At 43.7% G+C, this 23301-nt stretch overlaps 3 protein-coding genes across 8 annotated transcripts; 1 reads left to right on the plus strand and 2 right to left on the minus strand.

The window, feature by feature from the left end:
- Positions 1-100: 100 nt before the first annotated feature.
- LOC128896385 (disintegrin and metalloproteinase domain-containing protein 10-like) lies at positions 101-15375 on the plus strand. 5 transcript variants are annotated; one of them, XR_008461978.1, is made up of 19 exons: positions 527-900; positions 2769-3427; positions 4703-4847; positions 7354-7472; positions 9530-9773; positions 9917-10051; positions 10261-10448; positions 10611-10751; positions 10831-10955; positions 11137-11265; positions 11399-11567; positions 11663-11832; positions 11949-12116; positions 12292-12419; positions 12493-12607; positions 12683-12817; positions 12958-13066; positions 13247-13480; positions 13583-13717. XR_008461978.1 is itself a non-coding variant. In XM_054159752.1 (18 exons), the coding sequence occupies exons 2-18, from the start codon at positions 3070-3072 to the stop codon at positions 14531-14533; spliced, it is 3654 nt and encodes a 1217-aa protein (XP_054015727.1). In that variant the 5' UTR covers positions 101-295; positions 2769-3069; the 3' UTR covers positions 14534-15375. The 5 variants fall into 5 exon arrangements, 3 of the variants coding, with proteins under 3 accessions (XP_054015727.1, XP_054015724.1, XP_054015725.1); XR_008461979.1 differs by having other exon boundaries at positions 528-900; positions 12958-12982; XM_054159752.1 differs by lacking the exons at positions 527-900; positions 12958-13066 and adding an exon at positions 101-295 and having other exon boundaries at positions 13583-15375.
- A 2912-nt stretch (positions 15376-18287) lies between these two features.
- Positions 18288-20257, minus strand: LOC128893111 (trichohyalin-like). 2 transcript variants are annotated; one of them, XM_054153925.1, is made up of 6 exons: positions 20142-20257; positions 19709-20011; positions 19108-19622; positions 18844-19041; positions 18583-18721; positions 18288-18488 (listed from the first exon to the last, which is right to left on the minus strand). In XM_054153925.1, exons 2-6 carry the CDS (start codon positions 19965-19967, stop codon positions 18394-18396), a joined length of 1206 nt encoding a protein of 401 aa, XP_054009900.1. In that variant the 5' UTR covers positions 19968-20011; positions 20142-20257; the 3' UTR covers positions 18288-18393. The 2 variants fall into 2 exon arrangements, with proteins under 2 accessions (XP_054009900.1, XP_054009908.1); XM_054153933.1 differs by having other exon boundaries at positions 19709-20014; positions 20142-20230.
- On the minus strand, positions 20163-23288 carry LOC128893101 (ATP-dependent RNA helicase abstrakt). The gene is made up of 10 exons (XM_054153898.1): positions 22929-23288; positions 22580-22850; positions 22153-22498; positions 21935-22068; positions 21705-21861; positions 21472-21634; positions 21092-21392; positions 20847-20996; positions 20577-20759; positions 20163-20477 (listed from the first exon to the last, which is right to left on the minus strand). The coding sequence occupies exons 1-10, from the start codon at positions 22959-22961 to the stop codon at positions 20341-20343; spliced, it is 1875 nt and encodes a 624-aa protein (XP_054009873.1). The 5' UTR covers positions 22962-23288; the 3' UTR covers positions 20163-20340.
- Positions 23289-23301: the final 13 nt, after the last annotated feature.

A 23301-nucleotide genomic window follows, 5' to 3' on the forward strand; every position in this document is an offset into this window, starting at 1 on the left:
AGGCTAACGATAAGTATGTTTCGCGATCTACTAGCGCTACCTATCAAATTGGTGCTAACTAAAATCGTGGATTCGATATATTACGTGTACCTTTCGACCCCCTTGCCTTCTACCGACGGCTAAGGTCAAGTTACACACACAAAAGTGGGAGTTCGACGTCACAATTGGACGTCAAAGAGAGGGGTTTAGCGCCAGTGTCTCGGGACTGTCGGGATTCGATGGCGCGTATATGTACACATATACATATACAAGGAGGTGCCAGTATTGGAAAGCACTAGTCACGTCAAGCCGTGGGGTAGGTATCACCGCACCGCGGGAGAAGAGAGAACGCGCTAACAAGTCGATAAGAACGAACGAAGAAGGAGGGTTCGTTTGGCGGCCGCAGAAGGGAGCAGCACAGCTGGGTCGAAGTCGAAGGCGCTCCTAGTGAGGGAAGTCGTTGTCCTCGGAGGTTTGGTTTACGCGACGCGACGCGACGCGACGCGACACGACACGACACGACACGACACGATACGACACGATACGACACGACACGACACGACACGACACGACACGAACACGAACACGAGTGTTTTCGTCAATCGTCAGTGTGACGCGAAGCGGAACGCAGGTACACGTCCCTGTCGTGTTTGTATGTAAGAATCGTATCGTCCGCGGTTTCTTTTCGTCTCTGTCCATCTATCCGTCCGGCTATGAACTTTCTGTTTGTTCACCTTCGAGAGGGAACAGATTGCGTGACACATGCGTGCGATATCGTGGAAAGTTTGGTGTCGTGCGACAGAATGCGGTACGATGACCGCATAAATGAGTAATCGAACGAGAACCGGTTGGAAGGACGAAAATCCCGGCGGAAAGGACGCCAGCCCGTGGGTAGAATCGAGCCTCTCTCGCTGTGCATAGGTAGGCGTCGGAGTCGGATAGTATGCGAGTTGATGCGAGTGCAAGAGTCCGGCAAGCACGCGTAATATTCTACGTGCAGCATCGCTTTCCTCTTTTTACTTTCTGTCCCATCACTCTTCAGCAATGTTCGCACGATCAAGCACCAACTTACGTACATCATTTTTTCCTCGAGCCCATTGCTCAAAGTCCTTCTTCTCTATACATTATACATACGTTCTCCCACTCGTACAACTGTCAAAGGGAATGGTAAGCTGACCGAGAACGATGCCAGGTTTCTCTCTCTTTCTCTCTTGTTCCGAGCGATCTCCGAGCGATCTCTGAGCTCCGAGCTCGAGTCACCTCAGGGTACGTTTACACCAATTCATTCTTCTGTGCGGAATACGTTCGAATAGACGACAAAAATAAGGGTGGCCGGTGTTACTCGTGTGCACGTCCCCGGATCCGGAAACCGGAAACCGGAAACGACATACAGAAAACTCATACGCTAGTTTATGGTACACGAAATTTGTTTGTTCGTAGAGAACGCAAGTCGAATCGTTACCTCTTGTTGACGTTACACGCGTATACGTACATATATATATACACGTATATTTATTCATCCTTTAGAACGACGAGATGTCCTATTTTATAGCGTGCTGGTTGATAATTGTCAATATCGTGATTAGAATTGTATCGACAGTTTAAACTCGAACTCGTATCAGGGAATGATCGAATCGAATTATGTTTCGTGAAACAGATTCGTCGAGGTCGATCAGTGTATTTGGCACACGGCACATCAACGGACATTTTTATATGTTCGATGAACATTTGCCGTACACGTTGGGAACGCACCATTAGTATTCGAAACATGGTATAGTATACACATACATATAATTGCCATTCTCGTAGCACGTTTCATCACCACCATGATATTTGTTCAGACGTAACGTATCAAACTGCACTCGTGAAATGTTGTTTCGTACAACATGCCAGAGGTAACCAAACCAAACCAAACCAAACCATACCACACCAAACAATGATACAATACTACATACATGTATATCGGTGCACAGTACATGGTGCATAGGCTGGACTTGCGTGCGCACCACGGTAGATTTAAATATCACGGAAAACGTAAAACGTAAAACGTAAAACGTATTTCAAGTGCCAGCGAGATGTCCGACGGAAATGATCTCTCGGACACGTTTACTCTTCGAGGAAACACGTGCGATTATTCATTAGCGAGAAAGCTTTTTGCTAAAAAAATTCATCCAACATAAGAAAGGTGGAACAGAGGATTACCTTTGCGAGAGTTTAAGGCGTGTTACGTATCGTCGATTAGTCGTTGCAAAAAGAAATGATTATTAAAAATGATTCGTACACGATCCTGGCATAACGAGACGGTGCGGGCGGTACACACTCGATACGCGTTGTCGAGCACGTGGTCGTCGTTGGAACCCTTTATTCTGAATCTCTAGTCGACGGCGCCGGCGCGTAAAGGTAATCATCGTTTAACGGGAAAACCGAACGTTAAACGCTCGCTTATCGGACGGACATTGCATAAGGGTGGTTATATTATATTACACATTAGTAACTTTGTAACCAAAGAAAAAACGTAGATCAAAGATTTATATGTAGTATTCGTATGGTACATCTAAACAGCTTATGCGATACTTAACGTTTTCTTGGAGCGACATTGGAAATTATTCTATTAGCATCGGGTCACTTTATCGACGCTACGCGTTATTTAACGGGCCTTGGTGCCGAATTCCAAGTTTCCCAACTCAAACTTAAACCAAATCCGGCCTAGTTCCCGTGAGAAATTGCCCACGCAAACCGAAACAGTTACAGGATGCATCCAGATATTCATTCTTTGATCTTTTTTTCAGCTGGTGAAATCGATCGGTGAGAGAATCGAAAGAAAAGCGAAAAGAGTAGAGGGCCGATTAAAAAAAGCTGATAGCGTGGAAGGGTCGAAGGTTGAGCGGGTTACGGAGAAGAAAGAAAGAGGACGTGGCGGAATCACGTTTGTCGAAGGAGGAGAAGGAAGACGCAAAGGAAGAAGGAGAGAGCGGACGAGCAAGAAAGAAAGATGAACCTGACGGGTGACTTGCAAAGCGCGGTGGTCGGCTGTTCATCGAGAGGCAGATAGCGCTATTAGTTGTTGTTGGGTCTGAGAACGTCGTGCCGATGCCTACTACGGCTCTGGTCATCGACGGAGAAGGGGCAGACGACGACGACGGGGACGACGACGACGGGGACGACGACGACGACGACGACGACGACGACGACGGGGACGACGGGGACGGGGACGACGACGACGACAAAGACGACAAAGACGACAAAAACGAGGACGAAGACGAGGAAGAGGCGGCGGAAGAGAAGGAGGATACAAGAGGACACAGTGGGGCGAAGAAGGCTGCGATGTACCCATTGACGTTAAAGAGATTTTCTACGTTTGGAACTCTCCTGATTTTCTTCCTGATGTTTGCTTGCTTTTTCACCGTTGTCAATGCTTCGCCTCTTCATTCCGCACCACCGCACACAGGTGAGTCATGTTGGATTCCCATACATTTACAGCAAATACTGGTCTCTTGTTAATTGCCGAAGAACATGATTCATTTATTTCGTAGCAAGTTGCAATCAAGTTGTCCGCTAACGTTAGGTGGATAGAAATGTCAAAGTCGGTGCGGGGCGTGGGATAGACATCAGAACAAGGTGCATACACAAGGTGTCCGAGTAAGGACACCTGAACGTCGTTGCTAGGCCTCGGCCTCTGGTACCAATTGCTACCAATTCTCGGTGCAAAGCGTTAGTTCGAGAGGGTATGAGGCGCGTTGCAAATTGCCGCGGACCGAGGCATCGATAACGACTCGTGGTAATTAGATTATCGGATGTTCTTGCGTAACCTGCAAACTCAACGATACGCGTCCGGAAAGCGTCGCAAGGTGCCGTTAAACTCTGCTGCCGGTGCGAAAATCTACTTTAATAGTCGACATTCCACGCTTTGTCCCGAGCGTCCTCTTTGTTCTCGAATGGTACTTGCCGAGAAACAATGGAAACGCGACCCTGAATGGTACATAGTCTAATTGTAAGTACACGATGCTAGATACTCGCGTCGCACACGGAACGCTCTCGTTACCTCTCTTTCTCGATGCTCGAATCCGTTTGGTGCCGCTAATTATACATTACGCACGCATGCACGCACGCACCAATACAGCGAACATCACGTATACATATGCCTACTAATCCCAGTTACGCCGGTTACGCGTTCACCTGTACCGTGAAAAACAATTATTATTCTCGTAAATTTTCGCTGAAAAAAGGATTTATTCCAAGTTTAAAATTAAACATAATAGTTGAAATTATCTCTGGGAAATAGATTACTTTTCACGCATCTCACGACTCGATGCGTGCCGCTCACGAAAAAATTGTCTCGCGAAATTTGTACGGTAGGTATACGCCGGTATTTGTTTCAGACGCGACAGTGAAAGTCTATCCCCGCCCACGCTCTTTCGAATCTCGCAAGATCCTCGAAATGGCGCAAAGTGGTACGTCTCTTTGTCCCATTCTATTCTATTCTACCGCTATGGTAGCGAGAAAAAGAGGAGAGGCGTGAGCAGATCTCTGTTAATCGAGGTATGCGGTCCGGGTTCGGGTCCGCATCCGCTCGCAATTCGATATTTTCTGACACGACACGACTCGACTGAACTCGGCGACCGAAGAGGGACCAATTGTATGCGAGATGAGAAACTCTTTCGACTTTTCCAATGTGTTTGGTATAACGAAACGATATACCAATCGTATTGGAACGGTGTTTCAGGTATCACTCACGGCTCGTACATCGGGTATTACGAGGTGGCCTCTTACGATACCGCGGCCTTGAGACAACGTCGTAATCGGATGCGTCGCGATGTCACCGACGTCGTCGACGATCACCTGCTGCTGCACCTGAAAGCGCTCGACAAGTGAGTATCTCTCGAGTCCTAGCAAAACTAGCCAGCCCAGGCGCGATTCCGATCGCGACGATGGCGATGACACTGACACGCCGTGTGGATAATTGGCCGGATGGTTTGGTCACGACATATTCCTTTTTTTTTTTCTTTTTTTAGTTGGAGAAATTGACCCGAAACGGGTATTAAAGGATCGTTTAACGAATTGCCGAACGAGTCACGACCGTTTCTTTTTTTCCAGCGAGCTTGTAACGAGCTTATAGTAACGTAACTATAACGCACCGTACGGAAAAGTAGACGGTAAAAACGGAAAAAAGGTTTAGCGAGAAATATCGAGTATGTAATAGAACGCGAGTATCGCGAAAGAAAATTGATTGGAAAATAACAAGTAGAAATCTGTTGGACTAGCGCGACGACGTCTAATCGCGCTTTTAACGAAATTAATCAATGAAATAATTTCAAGGTTTGCGCTTTAACGAAGACATTCATCCAGTGGTGCATCGAAGTTGTCGTAATCGTATCAGTAGTCGCACGGTATTGTTTGGTTAGGTCGATAGGTCTCGATCCAATGAAGGTCAAGTTTGTGCACAATTGTCTCGTTGCGCGTAGGTATCGCGGGTGCAAAGGGTCGTAGACGTGCGAATAAGTTAACAGTTACACAGGACTCGTACGCGTTTCGATCTATCGTCTCTGTGTAAAACGATCGACTAGCCGTTCGCCGATCGTTTAGAATTTAGAACAATCGATGAAATCTATTCACTGGAGTCCTTGTATCATTCTTAATCGAAATCGAACGATCGAGGACACGAGAGGAACCAAACGTGCCTTTCGTTTGTCAATTTGATCGAACGTTTCGAGGCCTTATAAGGCGACGAGTAAAACGCACGCATCTCTCGCGTCTCTCTATTCGCAGCAAATCGGACCGGTGTTGAGCCGCGAAGCCACGGACGACGAACCAGACGATACCTCAGCGTCCTCGGGTCTGCGGACGCCGTGTAGCGCCGCAAGAATTCGTTCGTACCGGTTGCCACGATGACCAATTCCTCCTCGATACGCGAATCGCAAACGATTCACTTGATCGCGTCACCGCGAGTCACGTCGTCGTCGAAGACGTGTTATCTTTGTCTCTTTATGCAAATTAGTTGAATTCGCAACAAGTAATAAAATGTAAAGCAACGATAGATATAGGTAGGTTTGACTGTTCGTTTCGTCCTCGATGGTTGCTCTCCTATTCTTCTCTCTCTTCTTCTTTTTGTTCCCGTTGCATCATTTTACGTTACACTTTTCTCGCCCGTTGTCGGTGTTTCCAGCCTGCTACATCTGCCACGAACCGGCAAAGAGAATGGCAAAAGGAAAAAGGGATAAGGCGCGCCTCGTGCAAATGGTGGATGCGAGCGACAAGTCGCGTCGGCGTCGGACATCGCATTGTCCGTTGTTGCTCGCGGATCGTGTACGACAAGTAAATAAACGGTATTTATTAGATTGTTGTTTTTGCCATAAGAAAATGGTGTTCTCGTAAGCCCTAGTTATTGGATTCGTTAGACGGGATTCACCGCGTGTGTCGCAACTTGTCGTATAACTTTTCTGAGAAATCCAGCGCGCTGTTCGGCCAACATTACCGACAAATATCGACCAAGCTGTGTAGCGCGAATGGATTTCCAAAAGACGGCCAGATTCGAGTTCGTGAGTTATTCGAAGGTTGCAAATCCGAGTCAATCTGCGAGATGATTTAACGCGATCCATTTTCAATTATTTGTCCAATCGTCGAATCGTAACCACAGATAGGAAAACGTTTCGAATCGAATAGAGGTTGCGAAACGAAAATTGTCCGAGTTCTGAGAATAAGACTCATCGTTACTTTTCTTTTTTCTTTTTCGTTCCCTGGAATAGATGCAGTGCAGATTCGTCGAATAGCGGAACAAAATTAAAATATTTTCTCGTAATCCTGCTACCGCGAATTTAATTAAACCTAATCCATTTATTGTCGAATCCGGGATTATACGTCGCGTTGCATACGCGATCGCGGTTGATCCGATCCTCTGTTTCAATGTCACCTCACGTCACGTCACGTCACGAACGCGAACCTCGAACGAGGACGCGGACACTCGAATCCTTTCACGTTTCTAAATTTAATATGGCTCGTCTGGCTTGTTCGAGCGACGTTGATCCGCTGCTAACGTTGTCGTTTGCTTGGTTTCGTCCTTCGACTTAACGCCCTGTTGCACCGTCACGCTGTTGACTTTCGAGAAAACTCGTAATATAAAGGTTAATCGTCTCGAGAATGTATCATCCGGCAGCATGGTCAGCGAGAAACAATCGACTGAATCGCGAGGAACAACGGGTCGCGATCTTAACGCATGGTTTTCGTCCGACTAGTCAGACGCGATACATTCTCGTGTCAGGCTTCGCGTTATCGGATTTTTGCGCGTCGAATTTGAAATTACTATTATACTAAAATGGTTTTACCGATCGCATAAAATCAAACTGATGATTTAACGGCACCTATGTGTTTTTATTTCAGACAGTGGACGTTACGTTTGATTCGAGACATGGAATTGTTTAGCAAAGATGCGACGTTTGAGAGCACCAACGGACCGATCCTTTTTGACACGTCACACTCTTATGTAGGCACCGTGTTGGGTGAGTTTGCTTTACATTCGCGTATACATATATCTCTGAATTTTCTTCCCGTGGCCGTGACCATCAGTCTCTCGTATCCGTGAGTTGGTCGGTATCGGGCTCCCCGATTACACGAGAATGTTGCTACCCAAGAACTTTCTATCGAGCAGATACGCTTGCCGAACGGTGCGGTGCACGAGAAGCCTGCGATAGAATTTCGATCACCGAAACAGTTGATTCGCGGTCTAATCGCAACCCTCGCCAAATCTTGGAAACTTGATCGCGAACACGACGACGTTGACGTCGCCTCGCGATCGACGTTTCTCCTCGAGTGTCCGAAAATATCGTGTAGTCACCCTAACAACAACCCACCCCACCCCACCCCACCCCATTCCGTTCGTGTTCAAACAGCGAAATATCCCAACAACGTTCGCGTAACTTGTTGAACCGCGGTCACACTTGTGGCACACGCGCACGCATGTATATTTGTACTTTCGGAACGGAAACGATGATCGCGTCAGCGTCGGTAAGAAAAACGGCTAATACAACTCGCCATAAACGAAAGACATCCGATGGTTCTTTTTCGCGCTTCCGCTGCAAAATAGAGTATCGAATAGCGAGCGAGTAGAATCGCTCCGCTTCTCCCTTGATCTATCGATACGATTCGATTCGATTCGATTCGATCGGTCTCTTTTCTTTCGTCCACGTTCTCTTTTCGAGTTGAACCGAATTAAGCGGATTGGTTTCCGGAGGTACTTACCGCCCGCGCGAAGCGGAATATCGAGTCGAAGCTTGGCCCCGAGAAAATAGGACGATTACGTTGGTCAAGTTTGCAGCTGATTTAAACGCGAGCGAAAACGTAGCTCACCGATAATACAACCTGAAATTCGAAACGCTCCAAGGTTACCACCGAGACATCGCATTGCAACGACCAACGTATTTTATCTCTGATATGTGTGATTCGAGTTAGTTATCCTCGAAACTGTTGATTTCTCGGTTTCCTCGTCCAAACTGGCTCACATCCTACACTCTGTCTCCATTTTCTCATCGATCGAGTACGAAGCGCAGAACGCGGAACGGTGATCGTCGTACATGCCACCCGAATCGAATCCCACGGACATTCGCGGGCAAATGTTCGATTCTCGCTTAAATGGTAATCTCATCCGTCCGTAGTTGCGCGTCAGGGGGTGGATACGTTTGAGCCGGGGAACCTTTCGTTCGATCGTTTCCTTTGTCGGAGGGTATCGATTAGTACGAGGATGAATTTACCCCCCGTGCACGGCGATTTCCGCCGAGGGATTTAAAACACTTGATAGCGGAGAAAGCTTTTCGCTAATTCCTTCGTTGTTCGTTCCATCGGTCGTTTCAATTCCAGCTCTGCCTCCTAGTCGCGTAACCGCCGATTAATCGGTTCAACTCGATGCTGCTCAAGTTTGCGTCGTAAACCGTTTAACGATAGAAATAAAAATAGAAATACATACGTCTCGTTTTTGTTTCGACTCGAGTTAATTCCGTTAACGTCGCGCGTGTCGGTCAAGTCGTCACAGCTGTTTTATTTTGCCAGTGTTGCGATCGAGTTTGTCCCGTTCGAAAGATGCGCGACTCTCTACGGTTTGCAACGACCCAGTTTCTTGCTCGACGAACACCCGAGTAAGCGTCCCGGAAATTATGAAATTGTCGAAACGATGTAATTCTCGACGAAGACGACGCGACGTCTATGACGGAAATTAATACCTCCTCCCATCGTTGGTCGTTTCTCGTTTCTCATTTCTCATTTCTCATTTCTCATTTCTCATTTCTCATTTCTCATTTCTCGTTGTTCTCCGAGTTCGCTTCGTTCCCATCGTCCTTTCCATCTGTCTCTTCTCCCTAACGGAGACAATTTTCGAACAAGAGAAACCTATCGGGTCAGCCGGAAACAGACGAAACCAAGTTAGCTAACATCCTCGAGAAACGATGCTTGGAAGATTCCAAAGGCGAGGGATTACGTATCGCAACTAGAATGAAAATCTCAAGTACTACCAAGTATATGTAAAAGCTAATACACTCGGTAAATTGTTGTTTGGTTCGATTCATAGAAGACGAGACCGCCACGGTGCAGGGCATCGTAACGGATGACGGTCTCTTCGACGGCACCGTCGTTACCAGATTCGAAGAATATTATATCGAGCCTACGAGCAGATACTTGAATACAAACGAGGATACGTCACCGCCCTATCACAGCATAGCTTATCGTGCTTCGGACGTGTTGACTCCGCAGCGTTCACTGCCGTGCGCCAGTCACCGACTGCACCGTGGGACTCTTCGAGAATCGCTGAGAAGGTGAGTAAATCATCTCGTCACCTCCAACAGCCGATTGGTTACTAACGAACCAACGAGGCGCGACGTACGAGTTCCTACAGAATCGTTGCCGTTCGAGTCAAAATCGAAACTGGCTTTAAAATAGTTTTTTCAAACGTTTTCAGAGAGTACAGTCGCGAGAACAATTCTCGGACATTTTACGAACCTCTGCTCGGCGAAAACGTTGCTCTTTACTCGAGGGAGAACAGCGCACGAGTTTTAATTTTGGAGAAGAATAACGATGCACCACCTACAGACACGTGAGTTCTTTTCGTATCAAAACGAAGAAGCAAAATCTGTCGTATCGTTTCGTTTCGTTTTGTTTCGCAAAACCATCAAAATGGCTATACATATGTATATGATTAAAGTTTCTCGAGCGTACAATAGTAATCATAGCAGAATAAAGTTTTTACACTGAAAGATGGAGAGAGCGTAAAAAAAACGTTCAACTGTTGCCGTTTGGTTCCAGAACGAGCAACGGAGATCGCATCGCGAGACATTTGCACAAACGTGCCACCGTGGATCCACGGAAGACCACCTGCATGCTCTACTTGCAAGCCGACCATCAATTTTTCGCGCGATACGGCACGGAGGAGGCTTGCATCGAAGTGATGACTAGACACGTGCAAAGGGTCAACTCCATTTACAAGCATACCGGTACGATTTTATCCAAACACTTTCCCCGATAGAAAATTCGATTCACGAGTAAGAAAATCTAAAATTGTGCTTTATTTAAGTATCGCTATGTAAATCGCGGATACTTTGGTCTTATCGACCAATTGCAGAACTCGATTTCGTTTTTTCTTTTTTTTTTTCCAGATTTCAATCAGGACGGAAGACCGGACAACATTAGTTTTATGATAAAACGCGTCAAAGTACACAGCGAGGACGCTCTCAGAGATCCCAATTATCGATTTCCAGGGAACTATGGTGTGGAAAAGTATCTGGAACTCTTTTCTGGTAAATATAATACATTTCTTCGTAATTGTTCGTAAACCTGACGATCGGATAATTCGAAACGCCTGTTCGTTTGTTGCAGAGGAAGACTACGACGCGTTCTGCTTGGCTTACATGTTTACGTACAGGGACTTTGAGATGGGAACGTTGGGCCTAGCTTGGACCGGTGATTTGAAAAATGCTGGCGGAGTTTGCGAAAAAAATGGCGTAAGTTTTACTTACGATTGGAAATTAATGCTGCTCGGTATTTCATCGGACAACTCGACGAGAGGTTAAAACGAAGCGAACGCTACGCGGCGTCGATCGTGTTAACGACTCATTGTCAGAGAAAAGAATCCCTGAAATTAAGAGGGAACTGGAGACTAAAACGTACGACTAAATATTGCAGCACTATCGCGGCAGCATGAAGTCGTTGAACACCGGAATAGTGACTCTGCTCAACTACGGCAAGCATGTGCCGCCTGCAGTTTCTCACGTGACGTTGGCCCACGAGATCGGTCATAACTTTGGTTCACCGGTAGGTTGCCCCTTTCATTTACCTTCCCCGCGGACTTTTATTTCCTTCAGAACCGCGCATTTTACGCGAAACCTCGAGACACTGTCGATATATGCGTAACCCATTTATTAACTGCCGCTTTACTTTGTTACAGCACGATCCGGAACAATGCACGCCCGGTGGAGAGGATGGAAACTTCATTATGTTTGCTCGTGCCACCAGTGGCGACAAGCGTAACAATAATCGTTTCAGCCCCTGCAGCTTGACGGCCATTAATCCGGTTTTGAATAGCAAAGCTCGTTCGCCGAAGGGTTGCTTCACCGGTCAGTCTTTCCTTCGTTATTTTTACGCGTTCCAAATATACGTCGTACGATTAACCAATTGTAACCAAGAAAACGACTCGATTGTGTGTCGACAGAACCGCAAGTGTCGTTGTGCGGAAATGGCGTTGTCGAAGAAGGCGAAGAATGCGACTGCGGATGGGAAGAAGATTGCAGGGACTCGTGTTGCTTTCCGCAACGTCGATATCCACCGGCGGGTGAAACTCCGTGTACTCTTACGCCAAGATCCGTGTGCAGTCCTAGTCAGGTATGCGGAAACGATTCGTCGAGTGTCTTCTGTCGTCTGTAATCTGTAGTCTGTGTTTCGAATGGAACTCGAATCAAATTTAACTCGAATACGTGTCGCGTTTCGCGTTTCTGCAGGGTCCGTGTTGTACCGCCGAGTGTAATTTACGATTCGGAGAGAAATGCCGAGATGACAACGGATGCCGCGATGCGAGCTTCTGCGACGGTAGATCACCCTACTGTCCTCCTTCTATCAACAAGCCTAACAAGACGATCTGCAATCGCGAATTCGTCTGCTTTATGGGAGTAAGTACATCATCCACTAGGGAATGCGAAACTTTTCTACATTTTTCTTTTACAAAAGGGACTTGGGTTTTTCTTCTTTCATAACGAAAATAATGCAACGCCTTACTAATCGCCGGCAACTACAAGTTACAAAAGTTTCTCAAACACGGATATCCTTTGTTTCGTTCTTTTGCAGGAATGTACAGGTAGTATATGCCTTGCATATGGTTTGGAATCTTGTCAGTGCATTCCGGGGCCAAATGACCCTTCGACGAAAGCTTGTGAACTCTGTTGTCGTCTTCCCGGGGAGAGTCAGCCTTGCTTGTACGTTGACAGACATTTCGACGATGCAAGTATCTCTTATCGTATCGATAAAATCATTGTTCGCTTCCGACAGGTCATCCTTCGACTGGAATTCTCCGCCGTTCGATATTCCAGATATGTTTTCGAAACCAGGAACACCGTGTAACGACTACAACGGTTATTGTGACGTTTTCCAAAAGTGTCGAGAGGTACTACGATACTTGGAATCAATTTTACAATTACCGTCTGCATAATATTTATTAGGTCATTTTTATCGCGCACAGGTGGATCCAAGCGGTCCGTTAGCGACTCTGAGGAAGCTCTTGTTGTCGGACGAAAGTCTTGCCACTTTTCGTCGCTGGATTATCGACCATTGGTACGCGGCTGGTTTGATCGTTTTGGCAGCGGTATTGTTATTGGTACGTGTCCCGTTGATTTTTCGATTTGCGTATACAACCATGCATACGTTATTTGTACAATCTTGTACATGTTTTAACCTCTTCTTCGTTTAGAATAAGTCAATTTATTATGCTATTATCAATCCGAATTTTTGCGCCAGAAACGGTCGAGGAAACGTATAGAGAGTAAGTTACGGGAAAGACAAAAGTATAATAGATACGTGTATTTATTCGTCGACGCAGCGTTGATACAGTTCGCAGCTATTATCGGTAACCGCTAGTTTGGTTGATGTTATTCCTAGTGTCTCATCGTAGTTCATTTGAATCGTCAATGATCGTTACGCTCCTAACGCTCCCCTACGTTATCTTGGTATTTACCTACCTCGAACAATAGAATTCCGGCCGATAGTTGGTATCGTCGATATTTCTCGACTCTTTTCTGGAACCTAGGTGGCGAGCATGAGAATGCTGGGCAAACGACCGGATCTGAAGCTCAAGTCGGTCACGATAATGCACAGCTCGACGACGGAAACGGTTCGTCTGCCGCCGGAGGGAGCGGAGGGAGTCACGGTACATCCGCCGGCTGTACGCGCCAAGCTTCCACTTAGCAGAAAAGTCCGAGAGAAGAGAAGACATCGAAAGCATAAAGACTCTCACGGCAATGCAGGCGAAAACTCTGCCAAGGTGAGAATACAAATTGTTGATTCAGCCCGACCGATTGCGATCGTTCCGTTGATTTATCGTAACTACGTAATGTATTATGAATCGTTCTTTTTTTTTCCAAAGGATGCATCGAAGAAAAAAAAGAAACAATCGCAACCACAGCCGCAATCGCAACCGCAACCGCAATCGCAATCGCAACCGCAATCGCAGCCGCAGCCGCAGCCGCAGCCGCAGTCGCAGCCGCAGCCACAGCCACAGCCACAGCCAAAGAAGACATCGACGAATCCCAGTGAAGAGTTGGTCCGGAAGAGATCAGCCGAGCCGACGACCGTCGTTGTTCAAGAAAACAAAAGAAAAAAGACTATCCCGGCGACTCTTTCTCGAGACAAACAAAATTTCGTTAGCAACACACCCACCAACGGCGACAACGATAAAAGGAAGCGTTGCAAGAAGCAACAGAGAAAAGAAGTGATCGACTATTCGGCCACTCAGGCCGAAAAAGAATCCGAGCCGAACGCTGATCCTAAAAGCAAAGTTCGTTCCTGGCTGCTGGCGTCTTCTCAATGTCGACCGGAAATGACGAGAACGAACGCGTCCGGGCTACCGAAGAGCAAGTCCACTCCCGTAGGACTAACGAGTGCCGGGACCAGGTTACCGCAAACCAGACAGATCGTCGCCTCGAGAAGGCCCGTTGAATCCAGAGAAACAAAAAGCTCGGCTGGCAACAAACCGCGAAAAGAGAGGGCAAAGCTGCAAGTGGTTTACAACCCCCCCTTCAAATTTAGCGTAAAATTACGAAAGTCGGACAAGGTGGTTGCTCAATTGGTCGGCACTCAGCCGGCAAACGCGAGCCTCGCTAACGGCAGATCCAAGATTCCGAGGACAGGCGTTCTGCTGCGGACCCCGAAGAAGAAGGATAGGGTCAGAATCGGTAGAGCCAGACAAATAGCACCTACAGGAATCGGAAACGGTACAGGTGATTTACCTGACCCGGCCAATTCTGATCTTCATACCGTTCCTTCTGATCTCGAGGTACTCTTGTCCGAGAGTGAGTTTCTATTCTCGGACACGTGACCACGGTCAGACACATCCGGATATCTCCTTGTCGGGCAAGAATCACTTTTGCCTCAAACGAAAACCGCCGTTGCATCGAGAAATCCCGTCCGAGGAAGTCGCGAAAGAACTCTAATGGACGTTTTACGCCCCATTTTGTCGCCGAGAACGAACATCGGTGTCGGAGAACAACTACAGCCCGTTTTTTCGTATTCAGCCGGATACATGGCGGCTGTTGCTGGTTGTCTTTTCTTTTAAAAATGGGACAAAATCTACCTAACCCAGAGTCTGCTTCTTCCGTTTTACCGTGGTTGAATTTATTTGCTCACGAATATGCCTTAGCGGCCAACAAAACGTATACACCTATCGCGTACGCTTTTTTCTCTCTTTCACGTCTTCCTAGTATTATACACATATTACTATAACGTATCGTTCGACAAACGAACGACGGTCTCCCTCCCTTGCGTTTCTATGTGGTTGGAATAGTGTAATCAGTAACGAACCACGTTTTATGGAGGAATGTGCTTCGGCGAGCAGCATCGTGTCATACATACCAGTGCTAGTTTCACACATCTAAGCCAAGTATTTTTCTTCCAAAGATAAGGGGCCAAATTCAACATTTAAAAGACTACGCATCGACGATTGCACGTATATTTACAGCGTAAGAATACGTCAAAACCGCAAATCTACCGATCTAAAGAAAAAAGAAGAAAATAAAACCAGACAAACGAACAAACAAATCACGGTGAAATTTTACTTTTCGCTTGCAAAGTGTAAGTTCCGGTTCGTTTGCGATCGCGGCTTCTATCCAGGGTGACTCGACGAACGTTTCTTTTTTTTAAAAGGAATTTTAATTTTTTTTTTTCTTCGATCAGCTTTCAATTATTGCGAGAGACGAATTATAGCGTGATTATTACCGTACCTTCAACGGTACAAGAAACACTTAAACCTACTGCTGCATCGTGCCTATTATATTGTACACCGCTCTACGAAACTCGGAAAAGGGATCTCACTGTTGGAAGAGAACTTTTTTTTGTTTCCCTGGCGATGATAGTTGCGAGAGGAACAGCAAGTTTGCAGGCAATTTAAATAATGATGAACCGTACTCCTCGTTATCGAAAAGGAACGCATAGTGTCTCTTTTCGATACATTCTTACCATACAAATTTTAAACACAAAATTACCTCGGGATTTTCACTTTTTAAAAAAGTTATTGTCGATCATCATTTTCGCTTCGATACTTTGCCTGGACTTGCTGTTTATCTCATATGCTGTTCTCATGGTTCCTATGCCCGGCAACTCCTAATCGCAGTGTAATCCTTGCCGGATTATTTGCATTTCCAGTGCGTAAGCGATGATGATGATAATGATAATGATGACGATGCCGGCGATGGCGACGGTTACGACGACGACGATGACGATCGTGATAATGATGATGATGATGATGATGATGATGATGATAATGATAACTATGATGGTTGTGATAACCATGACGGTGATGATGGCGATGAACTCGTTAAACTATTTATATTTTTGAGACTGTACAAATATACGAGAATTAGCGACACGTTACTAGGTTTCCGTGAATTTTATTCCCCCGTCGAATTATAGATCGTTAGATAAACAGCAAGTATCGAAACTGAATAAGATGATTAATTAATTGTACCGAAATAGTCTATGATTGCTGTGCGGTGCTATTAATGTATACGCTTACTCCATTGAAATATTTTGCGTCCATGAAACATTCCCCCCATTTATCGCTCTACGTGTTTCTTGCGTGCAATTATTGAGATTATGTTCCTTTCGTTCGCGATTGTGTGTGTGCGCGCGCGTAAACATATATATTTTGTTATTTACGCGGCGATCAATTTTTTGTAAAAATACGCAAGACTCTTGGATTCGTTCGCAAAGTTCGCAAACTTCTTTTCCTATTTTAATGCTTCACCGAAGATCCCACATCGATCGACGCTTACAATTTCATGCATGGTAAAAAACAAAGAAAGTTTTACGAAACATGCCAAGGACTCACAAGAACGATGTGTTAGAAAGCGCTTCTGTGTGTCGTCGATATTAAACTCTTGAAAGAAAATGCTTCGAACGGTAAAAAAGATGTGCGACAAATACGTAGTTTCATCGACGAAAAGTGATAAATATTCGGCGAACAAAGCTAACGGTAGATTTTGAAACCTTGTTCACAGTCGATGAAATTCGATGCGATTAGGAGACAGAGGTGGGCAAACTTCCTCTCAAGTTGTCACAAGTAATAACGGTTTTGCTATAAATACTCCAACAAAATTAACGTTTAACAGAAAGTTGAATACATGTACGCGATGTATTCATACTTTGATCTCCATATACAAGCGCGTGCGTGGCTACATGTGACAAGTATGTCGGCAATTGAAAGAATCCAATGTATATACTATATATATATATATATATATATATATATATGTAGGTACTCGAAGAAATGTTCACGTTTGCCCATTTCTATTTAAACTAAACGAATAAAACGTAGTAATAAAATGACAAAATAATTGGTTGCTCGTGTATTTACATACGCGTGTACGAGTACTTGAACCGCAAGAATATGTGATTTTATTATTACGCGAGCGAAACAATTTTGTCGATGTCGACTTAACACAGGCGAATGAGTTGCGTAAGGAAATGTGATTTTACTTTTAAGGTCGATCTGTGTTAAATTACGAAGTCAAAGATATTGACCGGTTCTGAGCCAGTGGTGTCGTGTCGACCGACCATCCTCGTCTGATTCGTTCTCGACACTCCGAAATGTTTTCGATAGATGGTTTAGTTGAGATGGCTAAGAGCGAGAGCCACGTTCGTCGAGAGAAACACGTCGACGAGTGAAGATGTACAGGTTCCACATAGTATTAGGTATACAAAATTCTAGTATTAAACTTAACTTATCGCATATCCAATTTAAAGTTAACGATCTATCTAGAAGATTCGAGGGGGAACGATAAAATAACTTCTTTCCACGATCTCAGGAATATGTTTCGCGAATCTACAAGTATATCTATTTTAAAATGTTATCGTTTCCAAGGGTGTATACCGTTTCAGCGATAGACATTCATTTTTCCGATTATCATCGTGACACGATTAACCACGATTAATTTTAGTTCGTAAGTAACTATAACGACTAGCCGTTAACTAAGAAAACTAACGTTCGTACTTACATATACATTATACATACGTAAACATATTCTTAACACCAGAATAGGTGCACCTTGTTTCTCTACTCGAGCCCCTTCTCTGTCCGTTAAACTAAATCGAAAAAATCGTCATATCGTACGTCTCTGGTGAAATTGTTGCAAATGGAAGGGGTAAAACGTAGAAGGAGATCGCTTGAGGATTGCCTCGGCTGACAAGAAAAATCCGATCCATGGAACAAAGAAGATCGATCAATGCTAAAGTTCCCACTTGATTTTTCAACGCTGTACACGCCCGAGGCAAGACTCTGTTAATTTATCGCGTACCTACTTATATCCTACACACAACATAGGACTGCTGTATTTTTACACGGACTTTGTACAAATAACGAGAACCACGAGAGCATCGGCCTCTTGCGCACCATTGTATATATATACATATACACAATTTAAATATGTATATGTATATATCTGTATACCAATAAATAGACGTAAAAATAATTCTCTTGATCAAAGTTTCGAGACACTCGAGAATTTAATGCGATATTCTGCTTATCATAGAAAATACAAAGAAAAATAGAATTGTTCGTTGTTCGCGTTGAAGCGTTGTTCGATTAGTGAGTCATTGAAATTATTTGTCGTTGCATTTTTCTTTTGCGCTGCTTCGAGTCGTCGTCGTCTTCCTCTCTTCCGCGTACCTCACCGTTTCAGTCGGCTACAGATACGGGGATCGGCCCGGAGCGTCATCTTGCGAATGTCGTATCCTATTCTTCGTTATAATCTCTCTTAATTCGCTCCCGTATCGCATACCTGAAAGTAAAATGTTACGCAATTATTGTTAGATTGCATGTTTCATTATAGAAGCATTCAAAAGTATTCTAATTCGAACATTCGTCTTGCATACTTTTCTCACGGCGAACTTGCTCCCTCCGCTTTTCCTTTTCCTCCAACTTTCGTCGTTCCTCGGCCAGATACCTACCGAGAGCCGCATCGATTGCGTCTTCTTTGGCTTTCCTCTCAGCAGCAGCTTTTTGGTGCCTCGCCTATTATTTTACGCACGCGTTTCTAAATACGTTTTTCGCAAGGAATAGAGTAACGATTGCCTATTTTTTTCTTTTATAATTACTCGAATGGAACCCCGTATTCGTAAGTTAACTCGCGTTACCATGTCTTGTAAAAGTTGTTTAGCCGTTTGCTTTTTCTTCATAGTCAGCTTGAGTGCTTCATTCGAAAAATCATCTTCTTTCTCTGCCAGATATAACTCATGGTAAATTTCTTCCCGTTCGAATTTTCTGTATTCTTCGTTCTTTATATTAATCGCTAGCGTTTTTATTACGGCATCCTTCTTCGCGTCCGTATCGGTCTAGAAGAGGAACGAATGCAATATTTAACTCAACGTTCAACTCCGATAGATTAATTTCTTTTCAACCTTTTGCTCGAATTCACTTTTTTGCAAAACCTCCTTCTTAGCCACCATACGTAAAATATCATCGTATTCCCGTCTGAGAATTTCCCTACGTTTGTTTTTCCAAATCTGTCGAGCCTTCGAGAAGGCTTCCCTTTCGAATTGCAACAGAAAAGCGGTATCCTTTTTCCGTTTCTCTGCTTCTAGATCCTCTACGCGCAGTGCCTTTTCGATATCCTCCGATAGTTTGCGTTCACGGTGCTTTTCCTCCTCTCTCTCGCGATGCCTGCGGCAATTGTCTATCATCTGATTTTGTAATTCTCTTTTGTAGTTTAGTTTTTTCTGTCGTTCTTGTTTCACGAAGTCAAAGTCGTTGGTATAGGGCCATACGCTGTTTAACTTTGAATCTTTCCCCTCCTCCTCTTCTTGTTTTCTCCTCTCGGTTAATTTAACTTCCATGTCCTCCGCATTGCAACTCGAAACACTCGATACAGCATCGCCTGTTCTCCTCCGTTTGAAAAATTCTTCCAATTCAAAATCTACGCGAACAGAACGTGACTTTGGTTCAGTTATATGTATATAAAGTTCCAAATGAGATGCGAAAAAGTATTTTATACACGCTTACGTTTACGGAGCGATAATTCTTGGGCTAATCGGTGTGCGCGTTCAGATTGTTTCATTTTCACGTCAAAGACTTTTTTAGCTTGATGAAATTTGATTGCTTCTATCGTCTCTTTGCGCTCGATATGTGCTTGACGTAAACGCTGTTTATTTTCGCTTTTGTTGAACAATGCTCGTCGACGATTTTCCATCTCGACGGCTTTTCGTTCCTGAATACTCTCGTTGCTTTTGTTACTCCGCACTCCGTCCTTTTCTCGTGTCATCGTTTTATTTAAATTTTATTTAATCGAGTAATAGCAATAGTATACTGCTGAAAAATGTTCACTTTTTCAATTATTATCATTAGTTGCGAGAAACTTGCGTCGGTAGCGATGACAAAAACATCGCGTATCAAGATTTCAAACAAGAGAACGTTAGATTAAGAATAAGGAACTAACGCGAGAGTAGAAACGTGAAAGTATCTTGAAACCGTGAAAGCACGGTATTATTTATTTATCAGTTTTTGATAGAAATTGTACGATACTATTTACACATTCCTTCCTCTCATCGATATAAGTTTACAAAATTTATGCATAAGATTTATATACAAAAGGCTTGCAACATTACGCTGGAAGAATGATATCGAAAATGTCTGATTTAATAGTCGGCAGCATTGCTGGCCAAATAATCGCGACGTCCGATATTAGATGCTTGTTTATTTTGGATGGCTTCCAGTTTAGGGCACTCTGTGATTCTGTGACCAAGGCCACCGCAATAGCTGCATCCACGTTCGTCTGAAATCAAGTAACCAAGTAAATATTTTTATTCTCTGTTTTTAATGGAAGGAAAAGAAATCCATTGTATATTTAATAATCTAATACGAAGTAGTTTACCTCCCAAGTTGAGATACTTTTCATTTTCCGAGCAAAGCTCCAACAAAAACGGTGGAACTTTTTGTTTCGCTTCCATAAGTAAATGTTTCAGATCGAGCAACACAGATTCATCGTTTGCTTTATTAATGAACGTAGTCGCTATTCCAGTCCGACCGGAACGACCAGTTCTTCCAATTCTATGTACTGTACAAGAAACCCTATTACTTAGTTAATTGCAATTGATTAAATAATTAATTCAAACCGTTTTACTAGATGTAGTTGTAAGATTACCATAGTTCTCCACATCGTCGGGCATGTCGTAGTTTATAACGTGTTGCACATCAGCAAAGTCAAGACCCTTAGATGCGACATCTGTTGCCACCAGTACATCCTTCCGACCTTCGCGAAACGCTTCCACGGAACGCGATCTCTCTTCCTGATCTACGAAACAAAGTAAGAAAACAATTGAAATATCCAACCCGAAATCTCTTAAAGAAAAAGCATTCGTTTGATAGAAAGGTATGTATTATACATACCTTTTCCACCATGTATCGCTACTGCCTCAACACCTTTCAGCAATAGATACTCGTGAATAGCATCTACGTCTTGTTTCTTCTCGGCAAATATAAGTACCGGTGGAGGAGTCTTTTGTAAGCACTCCAAAAGGTACACGATCTTAGCTTCTTGCTTAACGTATTCAACTTCTTGTATTACGTTCATCGATGCAGCACCTGCTCGACCAACGTTTATCGTGACAGGTTTTACTAAAGCGGATCGAGCAAAATTTTGTATCTTTTTCGGCATAGTCGCAGAAAATAGCAACGTTTGTCTCTGACCCTGTAAACGATATACCACCATACGTAATCTACACCACCCATATAATTATATTAAAAGCATTTTGCTAATGTATGTTTACCCTGAAAAACGAGAAAATCGTTCGGACATCCTCCTCGAAACCCATGTCGATCATGCGATCTGCTTCGTCCATGCAAAGATAACGACACACGCTAAGTTTTACCATCTTTTTGTCTAACATATCCATTAATCGTCCAGGAGTTGCCACCATGATATGTACACCCCTACAACCAACAAACAAATTATATAATACGACGCAATAAAAACCAATCACAGTACTAACAATCTACCTACTTGTTAATCACTTCTAATGATTCAGATACAGGCACGCCACCGATGGCTAAACAACTACGAATTTCGGGACAATTTGTTTGACGTAAACTGTTCGTATAATGACGAATGATATCATACGTTTGCTTTGCTAATTCTCGCGATGGACAAATGATTAAACCTGCAAGAATATCATCACCCGTTACACAATATTTATCTTTGTTACTTTATGTAAATATACCAAATATTTATACCATACGGTCCTTCGTTCCTTACAAATGGCATAGCAACTTCTTGCTCTAAGCAGAACATTATGATAGGTAATACAAACACTAATGTTTTTCCACTACCAGTAAAAGCAATGCCAATCATATCACGACCAGATAACCTGTAACGTGTATAAAAAAAAAATTGGACAAAAACATTATATTGTACAAAGAAACGATTAGCGGTACGTTAAACGTATACTAACACTGTAGGTATTCCTTGAATCTGGATAGGCGTCGGTTTGACGATACCTTTCTGTTCTAAACCGTTTAAAATTCCTCTGTGAAATTTCATTTCTTTAAAACTTTTTAACGGTGGCGGAACATCGTCTCCTTCTACCAAAATTCGGAGCTTCCTTCTAACTCTGTCGTGCCTCGCTTCTCCTAAAGCGAGAACTGTCCTCGGAGGTCGCCAACTAGTTTTTATCGGATCTTCGTACTGAATACCCTTTGCCAATTCTGCCACACCCATTAAAGCTTTGTTTTCTGCTACGCTTTCAAGAATTTTCTCTTCTTCTTTCAACTGTTTCTCCATAGCGCTTTCTTTCTTGGCTGAAAAATTTTATGGATTACTTCATCGATACTTTTATCAAAATGCTACTATAGATGTACATTTGTACAAATATCTTGTACCTTCTGCCAATTTTTTCAATTCGGTGTGCTGGTCCAACAGCGAAATATTGGATTTCCTTCCCCATACTTGTCCATCGTCGTCGTCTGCATCGTCTCTTTCATTTTCGCTACTACTTTTCCCAATAATTCCAACAGCAGCTTCATCTTTTAGCTGTCCAAGCTTACCAAGCTTGGCTAGTTGTTGTTTTTTGCGTTCTTTAACAGGTACATAAGGAACGTATGCGTCATCTGTTTCCAAAGGACTCTCCTTCTCTTCGTCTCTTCTGTATCTCTGTACAATAAAACATGTTTCAATTCTAGTATAATAACTATAGCTGAAATAATTACTTTTTTACACAACGATACTAACTTTTCGTGGAAGTTTCTCTTTATTCTGTGCCATCGTTACAAAGTTAATAAACGATACTTGGTAGTCGAGAAAACAACGGAATGAACAACATGCAAAATCAATTATCCATTTATTAATGGTATCAATAATCACATCCAACTCTGTTTCTAACCTAAGTCAAATTTATTTTGAACTGTTGTTGAGCTAAGATTTCATCTAATAAATATCGTTTTATAATATATATTCCTTGTTTAGTGTTTTATGAATGTTTCTCTATAATTTCCCTCTTCAGTTCCCTTCTTCATATATCATAAATTATATTCGGATATCTTGGAAAGTTTACTTCAGGGTGTCGTTGCGTTTAGCGTCGTGTCGTAACCAGTCGTGACTGCCG

The sequence above is a fragment of the Hylaeus anthracinus genome, unplaced genomic scaffold (genome assembly GCF_026225885.1).
Source record: "Hylaeus anthracinus isolate JK02 unplaced genomic scaffold, UHH_iyHylAnth1.0_haploid 0, whole genome shotgun sequence".
Classification (NCBI taxonomy): domain Eukaryota; kingdom Metazoa; phylum Arthropoda; class Insecta; order Hymenoptera; family Colletidae; genus Hylaeus; species Hylaeus anthracinus.